This window comes from Penicillium malachiteum (genome assembly GCF_028827825.1).
Source record: "Penicillium malachiteum strain IBT 17515 chromosome Unknown utg000002l:1.0-8849297.0:1.0-8852440.0, whole genome shotgun sequence".
In the NCBI taxonomy this organism is placed as follows: Eukaryota; Fungi; Ascomycota; class Eurotiomycetes; order Eurotiales; family Aspergillaceae; genus Penicillium; species Penicillium malachiteum.
The window spans coordinates 6,349,332-6,366,365 of record NW_026643095.1 but is presented as its reverse complement, the minus strand read 5'-3'; the positions used below and the strand labels follow the sequence as shown (position 1 = coordinate 6,366,365).

The window sequence follows — 17,034 nt, the reverse complement described above, 5'->3', positions numbered from 1 at the left end:
TCTCATATACCCCCGAAGAACCTCGAAACCATTGTTCTTACTATGAGCCCGGCCTTACTGGCTATTTTCCTTCTATTGGTCTAGAGGAGGTCTCAGGATACAGTCCTGATGATCAACATCCAATTCTGCTCTCTCAACTCGCGTGATATTTGCCTGTCTTATCACTGACGTACGAACATTCTTCGGATAACTTTCCACAGACTCACCCACTCGAGACATGCGCACAAATGGAGACTCATCAACCAGTCATGGTCTCACTTTCCAGTCATGCGAAAATAGCATGCTTGACCCGGAATATCCCGAACTCGTTCTCATACACTTTTCCTCCTATCCCAACTCGGATGATTTGAGACAGTGCGCGTTCAATGAACATAAAGTGATCGGCAATGGATAACCGCATTCGGTGAGTATATATCCCGCGCACCTATCAACACAGATGAAAAAGGCACTGAAGAATGCCAGCATTCTTTTCTTGGAATGCTGTTGGTCATAATAATCCGCTCACGTCTTTGGCGTTGAAATCTCGATGATTTGATTTTGCTCCAATATGGCGATTCTAGATGCTTTCTATAGACGGTTACATTCGGCGTTGTAGTGTCCTTGTTCGACTCTTTGTTGTGGCTCCTACTACTAATTGATACAGAGTATAACCTCAGACCAGGCTACATCTAAGTCAATAATCCAGTTGTCTACTACATCAAATCATCATCATTCTGTCATGTGAACACCAGCCTTTGCTCAATACTTGTTATCTAGAGTTAGCAGGCCTCGTGGCGCTCAGATCGGTGGCTGACGCTGATCTTCAGCCAATCCGTCATTGTCCCGCTGTCAGATGGCGCTGCCCTTGAGGAATGTATCTGCTACCCAGACACGCAAGCTGAGGCCTCGCCTGCTCCCTTCAAGCCGGTCATTCTGAGCCGCAAATGATAACGGAAACACGTGTGTGAACCCGCTGCGCAGGCATCAAGGCGTATAACCAACGCTGATTGGATAAGATCATCATCATTCCAGAACATAACCGGCCAAAGACTAAGTGGGATCCTTGAACCCACAGCCCTACCCCTAAGAACCTGTTTTATTCCAAATTTCTACTTTCTTGCGGGTCTGAGACAATTTCTCACGCCTGGACCCCACGATGGGTCTCAAGAGCTACTACCACACGAGTGACTTCCTCATGCGGTTGAAAACTGCATGCAACCTCTCAAAAGACAGGATATAAAACTCAGGCCATGTTCCATGCGCTGGGAGACATATGCTACCTAGTCACGCCAGATCCCAGTCCTTCGTCGTCGTCCTCTCAGTCTCTTTCTGGAGTATACCAATCCCCCCCTCAATCAATATGAAGTTCACCACCGCAACCCTGGCCATTACTATGTTGGCAACTGGTGCCTATGCGGCGCCACGCTCTGGACTAGTTGAGCGTTTGCAAGCACGCGGTGTTCTGTCTCGCCAGTCCATGCCTTCAGAGAGAAATGGCGTTCTTCTCAAGGATGGCTCCGACTCCGAGGCAGCCAGCGTTCAGTACAGCAAGAACTGGGCCGGTGTCGTCCTTGAACAGCCTCCTCCCAGTGCCACCTACACCGCTGTCTCTGCCACCTTCACCGTCCCAGACCCAACAGCAACGGATAACTCCGGTAATATGCAAGCTGCTTCCGCCTGGGTTGGAATCGATGGTGATTCTTATACCAAGGCTATCTTGCAAACCGGAGTTGATGCCTATATTCAGAACGGCGATAAGACCTATGACGCGTGGTACGAATGGTACCCTAACGCTGCTGTGAACTTTGCTATCGATCTCTCAGCTGGCGATGTGATCGTTGCGAAGGTTGAGTCCTTCTCGCCTAGCGAGGGTGTTGCCATCATCGAGAATCAATCCTCTGGCAAGACTGTTACCCAGACGTTATCTGCCCCTTCTTCCTCTGCGACTCTTGGTGGACAAAACGCTGAGTGGATTGTTGAGGACTTCAACTCGGGTTCCTCGATGGTGCCACTTGTCAACTTCGGTGATGTCACTTTCACTGGTGTTCAGGCTGAAGCCGCCAGTGGGTCTTATGGTGTCAATGGTGGTCAGGTTTTGGACATCCAGCAGAATGGCAAGGTCCTCGCCAAGGTCGATGTTGAGAGTGACACCCAGTTCACTGTGTCCTACCAGTCGTGATTGATCTTCCGGTAATAATGTTGCTAGTATGTAAATAACCTTGGAATCTGGGATTTCTGTGGTTAGCGTGATTGGTGTCGGCGTTTTTTGTGATTAACAACTGGAGGTTGTTTGATAATGTTTCCCAGGATTTATCTTCTACTGGATTGAAGAGGAGTGACTTGTGATATCTGAAATTTCTTCTTATTTATAATATGACAATTTGAATGACTCAAAAATTTGACACTTTTCAACCCTTCTATTGGCACAACTTGTGATCATCTTAACAACCTAAAGTTGCACAAGTGCATGCTTGAATTTGTTGTCAGGATCGAGCTCTGTCTTGATCTCTCGCAAAGTCTCATACTGGCTTCCATAAATACCTTTAAATTCCAGATCCCTTGTAGGATTTAATGGGATATAAGAGCAGGAGAGACGATTCGCTGCATCTGTTGCTAACAAAGCATCATTAAAATTTTGACCCCAAGCCATCGTCTCATACAGTGTGTCGAGAGATCCTGTAATTGGAATTATCTCAATCAAGACATGAGCCTGGCGTGCATTGAAAATCGAACCGTTGGATGACATAGGAGCGTCTGCACGGAGCTCATGAATGCCGAATAGAACCTCAGGGTTATTAGGTTGTAATAGCGCATGCTTGCCGATCACATCCACAACCTCAGGCGTTAAACTGCGGAATATGGGAGCGTGAATAGTCCCGTAGGCTATCTTTGGGACCATGGAGTTGGTTACTTCGTTAAAGGCGGCGATGGTAGTTGGTGCCACAGTGCTCATCCCAAGAGGCGCCCATGAAGAAACTGTTGACAACCATTTTTGGCCTTCGCTGATGTCCGATGAAGCCCAGAGGAATAGAACAATTTGAGCTTTCCCTGTAGGCCCATTCATGATGAATCGATATATGCCGAGCTCGGGTGGAAAGCCATCTCGCTTGGCTTGCTGAAAGTTGGTATTAAAGTCTCGAAAGCCTGTAACCAGCTCGGATGGTTGATATATGATTGCTCCTGCAAGAACCTTTATACACATCAGATTAATACCGACTAAATTTTCTTTTTTTGAGAATGCTTCTTACCTGATCCAGAGGGTAAATCTTGGTCTTCACTTCCACAATAACACCCACTGCACCTCCACCACCTCGAATAACGGTCAACATCCTTTCGTCTGCCTCGAGGATATTCCCATTCGCATCTACAACAGTCGCACCCACAATCTGATCCACCCCAAGTCCATATTTGGTACTGAGTAAACCATACCCACCATGAATCGCCCAGCCAACATACCCAACACTTGGTGTCACAGGATGAGGAGTGACCATCTGATGCTTCTCCAGTTCCTTGAGCAGATTCATGGAAATAATACCTCCGCCCACTCGTGCTGTTTTCGAGGCGGAATCGACGTGGACATGACAAATCTCACGCATGTCAATAGTTACTGCACCGTCTACTTGAGATCGACCGAACATATCATGGCCACCGCCACGGATAGTGAAGGGAATATCATTGGTTGTGAGGATCGATACAAGCCCGCTTATATCCTCGGCCGAACGGGGCCGGACGATCAAGCTTGGTTTCTTCGTTGCATTTATAATGAATGCTGAACATAGGTCGGCGAAATCTGGAGAATCTGAGGCAGCAAATTGAATATGGCTATTCTCAGCAAGGAACTTTCTAAGCAAATCCATCTTCGCAACTCGTCAACTTAAAGAGGCTGAGGTCCCTGCAAGGTTTACTCAATCGAGTTACTAGGCTCAGCTTGTGGGGGAATATTGGGAAAAGAACCAGTATGTGGGTATTGGTCAATATATCAGTTTCGTCGTGCGTGATGCAGGTTGGCGGGGGATCAAAACCACGTGAAATCGTTCAATTTATGCATGTCAGACTCCCGGAATCATCGCATATTGATTTCCTGGTATTCTAGGCCTTATTGGCTGAATGCTATTTTAAATTCGCAGCAAATTATGGATGGGGGGTGGGGGCCCTGGGGGCCCTACATTATGATGAACACTATCCGCAACCAGTCATTTCATAGACCCACAGGCGATCGTGAATAAAAATTGTCATCGATCGCTGAGCTAACCTTTTTTAAAATACATAATAGAAGTGCCATGGTTATTACCTCGTGTTATCTCCAACATCTGAAGTTGGACCCCAACCCACCGACATGATAGTATTCAATGGTATGTGGACCGGACGATCAGTGTTACCAACTGCCGAGATCTCGGGCTTCCACTAGGCGCTTATGACTCATCCTGGCCATCCATAGGCAGGTATGGATCTTCCTGGGAGTAAATTTCAGGTTGTATCAACATCTCCAAACTTCAATTATCCCATGATGCCAATTTCAATCGAGCTCGCGCAGTTCCCTCGGGATAGCAAGATAATCCATACATTATTTTCCGGGTATGCGACATCACTGGGAATTGACCTTACTTTTCAATCATTCCAAGATGAGCTTGATACGCTACCAGGGAAATATGAAGAGTCACAAGGCGGTGCACTGTTAATTGCTCGAGCATACAACGAAGGCCAGGAGAAGTCAGATATGGTCTCCACTTCTTCATCAACGCCTTCTACTCCATCGCCGACCCCACAGATTGCCCCTGTCGTGGGTTGTGTGGCACTTCGGCGGAGCGCAGACAACTGGTGTGAAATGAAGCGTCTCTACGTTCTTCCTGAAGCGCGAGGCCTTCGTCTGGGTAACAATTTGGTAGTCGCTGTTCTTGAAAGAGCAAGTGCTCTGGGTTATCGTGGTATCCGCCTGGATACGCTCCCGGATATGACTGCAGCACAACGCCTCTACCGCAGATATGGGTTCGTTGAGATTAGTCCGTATTATGACACTCCTATCAAGACTACTATTTTCATGGGCTGCGAGTTTCCTCAATAGTAAATGAAAGCTCAATAGCCATGAAGATATCTGCGCATTACGGGTGTGCACGCGACTCCTTCCAACTTAAATTTCATCCATATCAAGTCTACAGCCTTCTCAAATCAGAAAGTCAGCACAAGCCTCGTGCAGTTATTGACTGATCTTGAGATTCTGTTATTTGTCGGCGGAGGAGCTTATGAAGTACCAGGATGTTCAAGAGTCTTGATGAGGCGGATGTTGTATATAAACTTGAACGGGACAATCTATATCAGTTACCTAGTATAGGGAGCATGAAAGATATCAGACAGATGCATATTTACATATTCATTTGCATGGATAACTCCAACTCTACAGCCACGTTGCTCAAAGGGGATTTTTAAATTCCCGACGGAAGTCAAGCATGCAAGGCGCCGTGGACCTTCCAGTCATATATCCGCACGTGTCGTCATATAAATCCGGGATAGATCTGCATATAGTCACCGAGCGGGGAACGCCGGGACCTTGGGAATCTGACCATTCAAATGGTTTGACATCTGCCAGTGGTAAAAACATCACTCTGTCCTCTCTAGATCAACATGAAGCTGCCAGTGTAAAGTTTGATATCAATATTCCATCCACATGTGCAGGATTCGAATGGTAATGTAAATGTTCTGCATTCGCCACCTGGGCACAAACAAAATGCAATTTACCAGGGTCAACATGGAACCTTAGGTAAAACGCAGCTTACTACACCACCCCACTGAACCAAGGCGTCTAGTCTTGTCTTTTTTGTTCCTCCCCGGGCCGCTCACATTGGAATGGTAAAGATCTGCATCTTCGAAAAAATGGAGTGGGTTCATGGATGTAAATAACTGTTGATCCTCGGAGATAATCCTCGGAGTTACCGTTTTAAGAGTCCTAGCATATGCACAGCGCCCAGCACTTCCAAGCTGGAGGACTATTTATTAGTTGAGCAAGGGATATGATGGCTCACGACTGTTTCATCATTTCCTGCAGCTTCATACTAACATTTTAATTTGAAGTTACCTGATCGAAATGATATCTGAGAATCAGGCTTTAGATATCCTTATCATTGGGGCGGGAGTTGCCGGTCTTTCAGCCGCTATTGCTTTTGGGAAACAAGGTCATAATGTGGTTGTATGTGTACAAGAAAAGGATCAATATTTGCTAGTAAATAGCTTGCTAATAAGTCTAGATTTTGGAAAAATCAGGTTTCCTTAAGGAAACTGGAGCAGCCATCCACTTACCTCCAAACTGTACTGCGATGCTGAATTGGATGGGTGTTGATCCTACCAAGTTTGGCGGCACTCTTCTTCATGAGGTGGGATATTGACCAGAAAAAGCCAAAAAGAAAAGCAACCTAATTTTGCCTAACCTCATATTCTAGCTTCGTCGGTATGGATTCGAGGGTGATCTTCATTATACAAAGGATTTTGACAAAGTTCGCCATATGTGGCAGGCTGTAAGCAAACCTTGAAAAGTCACGGATTTCTGGACAAAATACTTATTATACTCAAAGGAGTGGTATCTCGTTCATCGGGTTGACTTGCACAATTATCTCAAGAATCGTGCACTCGAGACAGCGGATCTCCACACAAAATGCAAGATCACGGCGATCGATATCAATTCTTCTCGTCCTTCCGTCACTCTAGAAGATGGTCGCGTATTCGAGGCAGACCTGTTAATTGGTGCAGATGGACTACATGTATGAGTCCTTATCTTTTATGGGATACTGCCATGATTCTAACCGTTGTCTCTTTATATAGTCCCAGATTCGTGGTGCTATTGCACCTGAAGCTCCCGCGCCATACCCAGTTGGAAAGGCGTGCCTCCGATGGCTTCTCCCCACTGAGGATTTGCAAAAATTCGATTCAACCAAAGACTTTGTCAAGTCCCCAGGGATATTCATTGAATGGGCTGCTAATGACCGTCGCCTGGTCGCTTATCCATGCTCTGACAGCAAAGTCTATAACCTTTGTGCCTTTGCACCCTCTAATGAGGTGAACAGTGATACCCAAGCTGACGGTTAGTATCCCCGAATCAAATTATTTGGATTGAAGCTGAGAGTCTTGAAAAGGCTGGCAGACAGCTGGTGACAAGCAGACCGTGATTAAAGCATTCTCCGAATTCTCCCCTGGGGTTCGGAAGATCGTTGAAGAGGCCGATGAGAAACTCAAAATATGGGAGCTATTTGACATGGAGGGTTTACCTAGATGGACAGCAGGCCATAGTGCACTTATCGGCGATTCTGCACACCCATTTCAGCCATGTAAGTTATACGAAAAAAAAACATCTTGATCACGCCAAATGTCATGCGACTATTGACTAACACCAAAGAAGATATGGGTCAAGGTGGAGCGATGGCTATCGAAGATGCAGTTGGGGTTGCTGCACTGCTTCCGATTGGGACGAAAAGAGGAGATATCCCAGCACGCCTACGCATGTACGAGGCTAATCGTCGTCCCCGCGTCGAAATGGTCCTCAAGTACACTCGTCTTAATGGACGTGATGATGATGGTTCTGAAGGTGTCAGAATATCACGTAAGTTCTCGCTCCGATGGGGAATTGATAATTTGTCTAATTTATAATAGCAACCGAAATGGTGGAAGTTATGGGTGTTTGCTTTTCTTATAACGAGGTCACGCAGTGTCAAAAGCTTCTAGCGGAGCAGCAACAGGTGTGAGCTCGCACCATGATCAACATTTAAGCCATTGGGGAAAGCTTGTAATCTTTATACTCTGACTCTGAAGGCTATGTCTATTTACACGAGATTTTGTTATTTAGAGGCTTTCTATGCATGTGATCTTCGGCTTCAATGTTGTGACATGTCTCTCGAAGTGTCATGTTTGTTGATATTCAAAATTTAGAAATAAAGGGTCCTGAAGTCACTGAGTTGGTCAACTTGAAGTTCTTTCGAGCTATCTGTGGACAGATAAGTACTATTGGAGGAAGAATCGGACGTAAAGAAGCTAAAATTTAGGCGAGTAAGGTTGTGGAGCAAGGAATGATGAAATTCATGTTTGAGAGGCATAATAGTGTGAATGTGGGGGTTCTACTACTACTTTACTACAAATTACTTTACTACAAATTACTACAAATGTTAGGTCCTACTAGTAGACTAGTAGTACACGGGTAGATTGACTGTGACCTCATCCTCGTTTAAATCTCCGATTTGAACCGAAAGCTTGAATTCATTCGCATCTTTCAACCAAGTCGATCTCCAGGGCTACTCCGTACGGAGTAGAAAGTGGGCATTTAGATGAATCACGGCCCCATGGCCGCGCCTGGCCCGCCTGGGAGTGGAACTTGAGAAGTGACTATGCATGTTAGACTAACACCGCTTCGGTGTGCCCCTCAGTGCCAGTGGTGATTGTGTGATATAGCCACCTTGGTAATATGGAGGGAAAGGAAGCGAGAATTTACGAGGACTGAACATAAAGTTAGCACTTGAGAGGAAAGATGCTATCTATAACTAACATGAAATATGACCTGTCAAGAAAACTCCGAGAGAGTTCGTTCTTCGCACTTTTTACCCCTCCAACCGATGTCCAAAGTACAGAGTACCCCACTGTATCCCCAGTTCCTGGTTCGGCATTGGTTACCGACGGCGCGGGAAATGGAGGGGTTTGACCCAACGATGATCTCCCTTAGAAATTCAGGGAAATCAAGAAGAATTTATGTATGATAAAAAGCAAAAAAAAAGACAAACATGCAAGGTTTTAGTTCTTCAGGGATGACCAGCTTCTAGATACTACTATTAAAACTTCACCATAACGGTCAACAGAATCAAAAGTGACATATCCAAATACCACATCATAACCTTGGAAATTATCACAGCCTTCTCAAGCCCGGCCGAGAGGTGTACACATGTGCACCTATCATTCCCCCTTTTTTTCCAAGGTGCATGGTACATGTGGGGATGGGAAGGCCCATTCTGTCGGGTCCGCACAAGCTAAACTGCTTATAACCCGAGGGCCTCTGTGCTTTAACCCGTGGACACCAGACCGCTTCCGAGTCATGATGTGCGTATTTGAAAATGTTTGCTTTTTTTCTATCACGTATTTCTCGTATTTTTATCGATATCTCACACTCCTGGATATTCCAAGGTTCTGACATAATATGTGAAGATGTCATGGGTTGAAGTTATTCAAGTATACCCCTAATCTTGGAAACTTTTTTAAGTTTGGAGCTTTTAGTGAATACAAGGGGGTAGGAAGTGAAAATCGAGAGCAGTGAATTAGTTAAATTTTATAATAAGTGAATAAAGTATACTACGATATCATCAACTATCTTACTATACTACCTTGAAGTTGATGCTTGTTGATGCTGTGATAGAAGAAATGCAGGATCCATGGATACCAAATGGGAAGAATCGGCCATTCCCGAGACCGCCAAATCCGTCAGCTGCACCTAATCATCATTGAGCATAGTCTTAGAATACTCATAGAAAACGGATTTTTTGTTTTTTTTGTCTTTTTTTTTCTTTTGTAACCCCTGTCTCTTTTTTCCCCGATAGTCCGGTACCTAAGACAGCTCTGAACACCATACATTATACCGAGAGACTGGTTTGTTACTAGTGGGGTAAGGCCGGGGAGCTGGTTTAAGTTCGGATCAAGCGATTTTCATCTCCGTGGACCCGACAGATTGGGAGAGAGTCACACTAACAATTTCTCTCTGTGCGTGAGTGTGCGCTCCAGAGGTGCGGAGTAGCGGGCATTGCCCTGTTGGGCTCGACCATGATTTTCGTCTTGGCTGTTTCGCCTCTTAGCTTTCCTTCGTGGTTTTATTCCTTCTTGATTCCGAGCACTGGCAGTTGCACCCCATGTTCCCCATCCCCATATGCTAAATCCCTCTCCTATCATGTCGGAACGTAATTTGCCAAGGGATATTGAAGTGGATCCCGATGTCACTGTAGGATATGCCCCCAATCATTCTAATATGGCGTGTTATTGACTTATCTTCTAGTCTTCAAATGATCAAGAAAGCATACGCAGTGACTTAACCTCCTTAACGGAATCGGTTTATTCACATGTTTATGAAAATGGTCGCACCTATCATGCCTACAGGCCGGGTCAATATGTTTGTGCCCCCAAATTCCACGCACTCTTGAGATGATGTGAGATCATCTTATCTGACCTTTCTTTTATCAGGTTTTACCAAATGATGAGCTAGAACAGGGTACAATGTATCAGTTATCTGGATTATAACTCTCAAACTAACCCAACATACCAATATATAGACCGATTAAACATTCTTCACCATATCTTCAGGCTCTGTCTGGATGGTGAACTTACTCACACCAAATTAGAGAATCCACAGAAAATTCTCGATGTCGGGACAGGGACGGGCATTTGGGCGATTGAAGGTCTGTTTTCTGATGCTCTTCTTCTTCTTTGGAATCACCTTGGATTTTTGACTAACTATTCACACAGTTGCGGATGAGTTTCCCTCTGCGGAGGTGATTGGAGTTGACCTATCTCCAATTCAACCTGGTTGGTCAGGATCCCGAACACTTGACCAAAGTCAAGGTCTATCAATAGCTAATAGAGGAGTAGGGTGCCACCAAACGTTCTTTTCATTATCGATGATGTGAACCAAGAGTGGACCTTCCCATCAAAGTCATTCGATTTTATTCACTTTCGAGGCATGGGAGGCAGCGTGGAACATTGGCCAAGTTTCTTACGACAATGTTGGAAGTATGGGAACATCGATCCAATCAGAAATACCTTTAACTAACATGGAATTCCCAGTCATCTCAAGCCTGGTGGGCGAATCGAAGTAGGAGATGTTCGCCCTCGTATCCAATGTGACGACGACTCTTTTCCAACCGACTGTTATCTACGAACATGGGAGGTTAGTCTAAAACCATACGACACTTAATATGAAATCTCGGCTTATAACTATTACAGGCTGAGTTCTACCGTCTCGCGCAAATTCAAGGTCGAATGTGGGATCTAGTACCAGAAATGCGAGGGCTTTTGGAGGATGCAGCATTCGAAAACGTCCAATACACACCATATGCTCTTCCCATCGGCACATGGCCTAAAGATGCCAATCTCAAGGAAATAGGAAAGTATTTCAGAGCGCAACTGGTCGATAGTGCTGTTGAAGGCTACACTTTGGCTTTGTTCACCCGGTTCGGAGACTGGAAGCCTTCCGAGTGTCAGGTAATGCTGGCGCAAGTTCGGAATGAGCTAAATTCCAATAAGATGCATTTATATTGTCTTTTGTAAGAGCCACACAATACTTTATGTTTAATATGTTTCCTAACCCATCATAGTGCCGTTTTCACAGCCCAGAAACCGCTTTCCTAGCCTACCTGTGGCCTCTCGACAGCCGCTTTTCCTATCCTTTCCCTCCAAGCGGATCAACTAAAATACTTCTACTATTCAAACACTCCTTTTCCAATTTTTACCCTTGGCGTTTTCGGCGAATCGATTATTTGGAACACTGATTATTTGGAACACTGCATATTGAAAAATTCGAGGCAACTGGGAGCAGATAAATTGGTGGTGCCTAATTGGGCGAGCGCGGGAGAGAATCATGCATTTCTAACAGATCAAATATTCAGATATCTTACATTACGAGTTATAAAGGGAGAATTCCAATTCCATTCTCAACTTCAATTCCAAATATTGAAATATCATTGACTGTTTCTCGTATTCATCCCATCCCAATGAGGTCACATGCTTCGATTTCTGTGTTTACACCTAAGGCATGCTATATTACTAATCGAATTGACCAATCCCAGCCCGTGGATACCGTGAACCAATGATCCCTTTATGACGGTGACGCTTTGTACTTCTGATTCCTGAACTTCCTGCGATGAAGCATATGAGACTATGGCTTCCGCGACCTTGCGGCCGGAGAGGCCGCCAGATGCTTTCATGCCAAGGCGAAAACCAGTATCAAATCCAAATTTACGACAAACTGCAAACTCTCAAATTCCAGGGGCATTGGCGCATGCAAGGACCTCCCCGGCTCTAGTACCTCCGTCACTAGAACCTCCATCTTATAGCGATCTCTATGGACCAAGACCGAGGACTTCAAGTTCTCGTCCTACAAGTCCGCTTCCAAGACCACGAACTGCTTGTGAAGCATCGACCTCACCAGCAGCAAAGCCACAGCCAACTTCTGTTCAGAAAGTATATGGCGAGGCACGTCATTTTCTTGGTGGCTTAATCAACCATCCAACTGAGTCCAATAAACATGTGACAATTCTGCGCCATTCTCATGGCTTGGTGTTCTATCGTGGAGAAACAACTTCGGTCGCTATATCGATCTTCTCTGATGCCCCTTTACCTCCGGATCGCACCTTATGGTTGCAAAGCAAAGGGTGGTCGGGAAAGACCGGAATGCGTGCAAAGGCACTTCTACATTTACGTGATAGCTGGATCGATGTCACGCCGACAATGCCATTACATGCAGATCAAATAAATCCAGATGATGAACGAGCTTGGCAACGCGATATCAAAAAGTTTCGCAAGAAAGCTCCCAAGCGCCCACGAGAAACTCATATACTACGACAGACAACTGTTCTGCGCATTCCTGCTGAGTCCGGGGATGGTTACTTCCAGCTTGTCCTATGTCAGGGTCCCAAGAAAAAGGTTCTTGGTAACAGTCCTGTTTTCCGAGTTCTATCGACATCTACAAGTCCCAGTTCCCTTCGAGGAGCTAGTCTGAGTACATTGCCTCTGGAACTTGGCGCCATGATTGCCAGCCTTTATGCACAGACAGCTGCGCAGGCTGTGGTGTCGCCGGTTTCGTCAGCTGTGCAGGCCAAGGTGGACCCTTATCGTCCATCATGGTTAACTCAGACTGCAGCACAGACGGCATATTCTGCCAGCGGTGCACAGGACAAAGTTAGCGGTATTGTCGATGACCTTGGTAGTTCTCGTAAGAAGACTGCAACTACTGAGGAATCCAGCCCAAGGCAATTCGAAAATGGAATACCTCCTATTGAACTTGGACCCCAGCCTCCATTCCCGATGGTTTTCAAGGCTCGATGTGAACCTGATCAATCTTCGCAATCTCATAACTCTAGCGAGAGTCAATTCATCGCACTAAATAAGGTACCTGACTGGGTCCCGCGGCGATTACGCGGATATTTCTTTGGTTGGACTCGGTTCGACATTGGTACAGAAAAAGACCCCACTACCGGTCCATGGTGTCCTGTCGTACTTTCTGTTCGCGCGATAGATCCTTTACAGGCAGCTCGTATCGATATGAGTCAACTTGCCAAACTTAGTGTGAAATTGCGCCTCCTGGATGAGGTCCCTCTTCAAACATCGAGACTCGAAGTTCGCGTTATGGGATTTCTCCGAGCGGAGATTCCACCTCCAGTTGGCAAAACGAGTCAGGAATTAGCCGATGCGCGGGCCACTGCAGCGGAGGCTGCTGTTCTGGCTGATGCCTATGATGAATCTGTCGTTCAGTATACACTGGCTCATACCGCCTGGGCTCCGGATTTGCAGAGTTCAAGCCCAACCCCAGTTGAGATACCGCGACAGAACACGGGCTGGATGGATCGAGCTAAGGAGGGATATGCTGATATGCAAAGCCGGGGTCAGAAATGGGTGGGCAAAGTACCATTCCATCGACTTGGTGTTCGTTCGGGGACGCATCAAGACAGAGAGAAGCAGATTGCCCTGAATGGATTCTTCATTGTCAGGTAACACACTCGTTACTGGTGAGATTTTTCATGTTCATACTTTCACTTCCTGGCGAAGCCTGATACTCCTCAATATTACATGTATTTTAATTGTTCCGATCTATGAGATGATCGTGTTTTTGGGAACATAATTGAATTTATTTTGATTTTCAGTAAGATCATATCATTATGATAATGAATTCCATACTTGAGTCCGAACTAATAGTAGCTCTACAAGAGTCGGAGTAGATCTTATAAATAGTAAATGCAAATAAATTCAGTATGACACCAAACACCCAATCAAATCCTATAATCCTTCCAACATACAGTTATCATCTATCAGTTCAATCTAATATACCAAGTTCTAATAAATCAAGCTTCGACTGGTGGTTCCGAAGCAGCCAAGTTACACTGTCGGAAAATCCGCACCTCATCCGGCTTGAATGCACCAACCACCGAGTGGATAACTCCTCGGTTATTGAATAAAACCAAGTCACCCTCTTCCCAGTCATGTGGGTATACAAACTGGGGACTAATAGCAGGTCTCTGTAGCTTATAAACAATCTCACGTACACTTTCCAAGTCATCAATAGTCGTGCCATCCGCAAGATGGATTCTGCGAACTGCAGATGGGTGGATTTGCAAAGCCAGCTTCCCAGTTACTGGGTTCTTCCAAACCATTGGAAAGATCATAATTTTCTTTTCGTCAATAGGTGGGAGATCTGAAGCTGGTAATTCCAGGCCTTCTGAGTGTAGCCCCAGTCCAGTTGATCGAGAATGAGCTGGGCTCATCCAGATGTATCTGATAAGAACTAGTTAGAATTGACTTCTTGGTTCTTTGGTATCATATTAACAGGGAACTTACGGGTGAGGCGCATATTCCATCTTGCTTGTTCGCACAAATTCCTGGTCTTCTGGAGACAGCAATTCATACATTCTCTGACCACTGACAAAAGCAGTGGTGCCAAGTGGGACGTCTAGTGTCTCTCCTGTTCCATCATCATACAACAATGTTTGACGACGGCCTTTGGGAACAGCCACGGCCAGTAGAGTGGTAACCTGTGGCGGATACAAGTCATAAAGTGCTGCATCAATATGCCATCGGTAGAAACGGGTGAAGTCGTAATCCTTGTCGTCGGGGATATGATCCTTGTGAAAGGTTCGGTGGTGGGGATGTCTTAATTGGATGTTCTCTAGCCCTTCATATGAAGGTACAAATCCGTTTCCAATGACTTGAACTTGCGGTTGATGTGGTATTGTCTTCAGATCCGGGTGGAGAATGCTGCGTTTCGCATCGATCGTTTTGCCGTGGCCATAGTTGTCGGATACAGGGTCAAATCGTTTCGTGAGCTCATACTGTGCTTTAGGAGACAGCTTTTCCTGGTTCTTGAAGACAACGACATGATTCTTGTATAAGGTGTCTCGAATTATGGCAAATTGCTCATCTGTGGATATTCAACGATGAGTATTGGTATTAAGATAGAGAACGGGGATCACTAACCAGTCAAATTCTCCAGGTTTATACCCTCAATCTGAGCTCCGAAATCGATGTCGGAGCCCTTAGGTGGTTGAATAGGACGGATTGTGGGGAGTAACACGGTCATATTGAGAACCTTGTATTGATAATATTTCTGGTGTTCTTCAAGTTGAAGTTCCTGGGGAGTTCGGGTTTATAAAGCTCGGGATCTTGCAGCTCAAAGATATCGAGTTCCGATGAAAGTCAGCCGATCAGGATACGGTTTGCGGCGTGTACCGAGAGAAATTCGGGTGACTTAAAGATGATGAGAGGCAATGGGGCATCGCAGGGATAATATCACCATTGCCACTGGCCATGATCTATCGAATGCGGGTCAGTGCGGGTGAGTGCGGGTTTTGATAAGATAATCTTGTTGAGTGAGATCATATCACTAGATTATGGATATTGATTGGCTAAAGTTATGGGGAGACCCGCTTAGAATAGAAATACAATGAGAATCAAATTAGTCAAATGATCATATGCATTGTGGAGATCAATTTAGGTATTCCATCCCTCAGGCTGGAGAACCAGCACTCACCTGGGCAGCTGTGTGAGCTCCGTCCCGAGGTCCTCATGCTCAAATCCCCGGTCGAACAATTGAACCATCGGCCTATACCAGTAGCTTTGTTCGTATAACTTGTTGCATCTCTTCAGTGTCATTGTATAGCGGTGTTTCGCATGTACATAAACTTGTCTAGGTGGTTTGCAACCTGCTTAGAAATTGTGACATCAATTATCCGTATATTCAAGGTCTTCAGTTTGGTAAGAGCAGGAAGAAAATCAACTCGAATTCTTCTTATCACCCGGGCGTATTAGTAGTTTGAGGGCAAAGAAGTTCATTTTAAGATACTAGTGACTCTTTTGTCAGCAATTGCCCCAATACTAGAAGCAATATTGGTTAGGTATCCGGGAAAAGGGGCAGGTGATTCTCAAAAGACTGGAAGGTCTCAAACTTGAAGAAGAGCAAGGTCCTTTCAATATCTACAGGAGGAAGGAAGATGGTGAGGCTCATGGAGCGGACTAGAAGATCCTAATTGGAAACTTGAAAGTGATATCACTTACCTCAGACCGCATGATCTGTAGCAGTCTGGTCCAATAGAATTTTCAGTAAGAGACCAAAAGAACATGACTTCATCAAAAGAGAAGAAATAACTAGAGGGTTGCGAGGATATCGATATGCGTACATCTATTCATTGAGGTTTCGTTGTATGCTATTCATCTCAACTCACATACTAACCTTCCTTGGCAGTAAACCTTGGAAGGTACTCAGGTGCTCTTATTTGAGCCTCATTTCACTCTTGTATTGATAGTACTATACTCCCGTCAAATTGTTTCATCCTTCGTTGATTCTCTCACTTTCGGTCCCCCACCCCTACAACTTGAAAATTCGAACACTATAACCCACGCGATTCATCGAATTCGCTTGGAAGGTGGCCTTGAAAGATGGATAGACTGCCAGATGCCGAAACCTACCGTGCCCAGCACCAATGGCAAGGTAGATATATGACTCCATATAGCTGTGTATCTAGTGAGCAGTACAGCCTACAACAGGAGCATATCATCACTGGCAATGAAACTGAGGTCCAAGGAAGGTTTAATCGGCACATTGGTCAGGTTATGGGGGCGGTGTTCCTGTCACAGGGCATTGCCCTTAGATTCGCAAGCGCTCAGTTGGCGCTGCCGATTTATCGACTCTTCCCTGACTCGGTGTTGACTGATGATTTGGCAAGGCGAATGGCAGTCGGAGTGCTCAAATCTTCATGGATAACTGAGCACATACTGCATGATGTGATTCAAGACTAGCTTCCACCCGGGGGGCTCTTTGCCTCGCCGCCTTCCCATATT

General features: G+C 45.4%; 7 protein-coding genes across 7 annotated transcripts; 5 read left to right on the top strand and 2 right to left on the bottom strand.

Annotated features, from left to right (window-relative positions):
* Positions 1-1,339: 1,339 nt before the first annotated feature.
* On the top strand, positions 1,340-2,158 carry N7483_005346 (A4/G1 family peptidase; the record flags this gene model as incomplete). Its single annotated transcript, XM_057088783.1, has 1 exon — positions 1,340-2,158. One exon carries the CDS (start codon positions 1,340-1,342, stop codon positions 2,156-2,158), a length of 819 nt encoding a protein of 272 aa, XP_056948612.1.
* Positions 2,159-2,428: 270 nt separating this feature from the next.
* N7483_005345 (FAD-dependent oxidoreductase) lies at positions 2,429-3,836 on the bottom strand (the record flags this gene model as incomplete). Its single annotated transcript, XM_057088782.1, has 2 exons — positions 2,429-3,169; positions 3,228-3,836. The coding sequence occupies 2 exons, from the start codon at positions 3,834-3,836 to the stop codon at positions 2,429-2,431; spliced, it is 1,350 nt and encodes a 449-aa protein (XP_056948611.1).
* Positions 3,837-4,486: 650 nt separating this feature from the next.
* On the top strand, positions 4,487-5,041 carry N7483_005344 (GNAT family N-acetyltransferase; the record flags this gene model as incomplete). Its single annotated transcript, XM_057088781.1, has 1 exon — positions 4,487-5,041. One exon carries the CDS (start codon positions 4,487-4,489, stop codon positions 5,039-5,041), a length of 555 nt encoding a protein of 184 aa, XP_056948610.1.
* Positions 5,042-6,058: 1,017 nt separating this feature from the next.
* On the top strand, positions 6,059-7,700 carry N7483_005343 (uncharacterized protein; the record flags this gene model as incomplete). The annotated part of the gene is made up of 8 exons (XM_057088780.1): positions 6,059-6,160; positions 6,219-6,344; positions 6,411-6,485; positions 6,543-6,728; positions 6,790-7,048; positions 7,101-7,292; positions 7,364-7,564; positions 7,615-7,700. Coding segments are annotated over 8 exons (1,227 nt in total), but the record flags the coding sequence as incomplete, so codon positions are not given.
* A 2,183-nt stretch (positions 7,701-9,883) lies between these two features.
* On the top strand, positions 9,884-11,337 carry N7483_005342 (class I SAM-dependent methyltransferase; the record flags this gene model as incomplete). Its single annotated transcript, XM_057088779.1, has 9 exons — positions 9,884-9,934; positions 9,989-10,102; positions 10,174-10,201; positions 10,263-10,388; positions 10,456-10,519; positions 10,579-10,719; positions 10,774-10,876; positions 10,933-11,252; positions 11,304-11,337. 9 exons carry the CDS (start codon positions 9,884-9,886, stop codon positions 11,335-11,337), a joined length of 981 nt encoding a protein of 326 aa, XP_056948608.1.
* A 528-nt stretch (positions 11,338-11,865) lies between these two features.
* N7483_005341 (LipA and NB-ARC domain protein) lies at positions 11,866-13,698 on the top strand (the record flags this gene model as incomplete). Its single annotated transcript, XM_057088778.1, has 1 exon — positions 11,866-13,698. One exon carries the CDS (start codon positions 11,866-11,868, stop codon positions 13,696-13,698), a length of 1,833 nt encoding a protein of 610 aa, XP_056948607.1.
* Positions 13,699-14,045: 347 nt separating this feature from the next.
* Positions 14,046-15,277, bottom strand: N7483_005340 (TauD/TfdA dioxygenase family protein; the record flags this gene model as incomplete). The annotated part of the gene is made up of 3 exons (XM_057088777.1): positions 14,046-14,475; positions 14,539-15,118; positions 15,175-15,277. 3 exons carry the CDS (start codon positions 15,275-15,277, stop codon positions 14,046-14,048), a joined length of 1,113 nt encoding a protein of 370 aa, XP_056948606.1.
* Between the last annotated feature and the right edge of the window lie 1,757 nt (positions 15,278-17,034).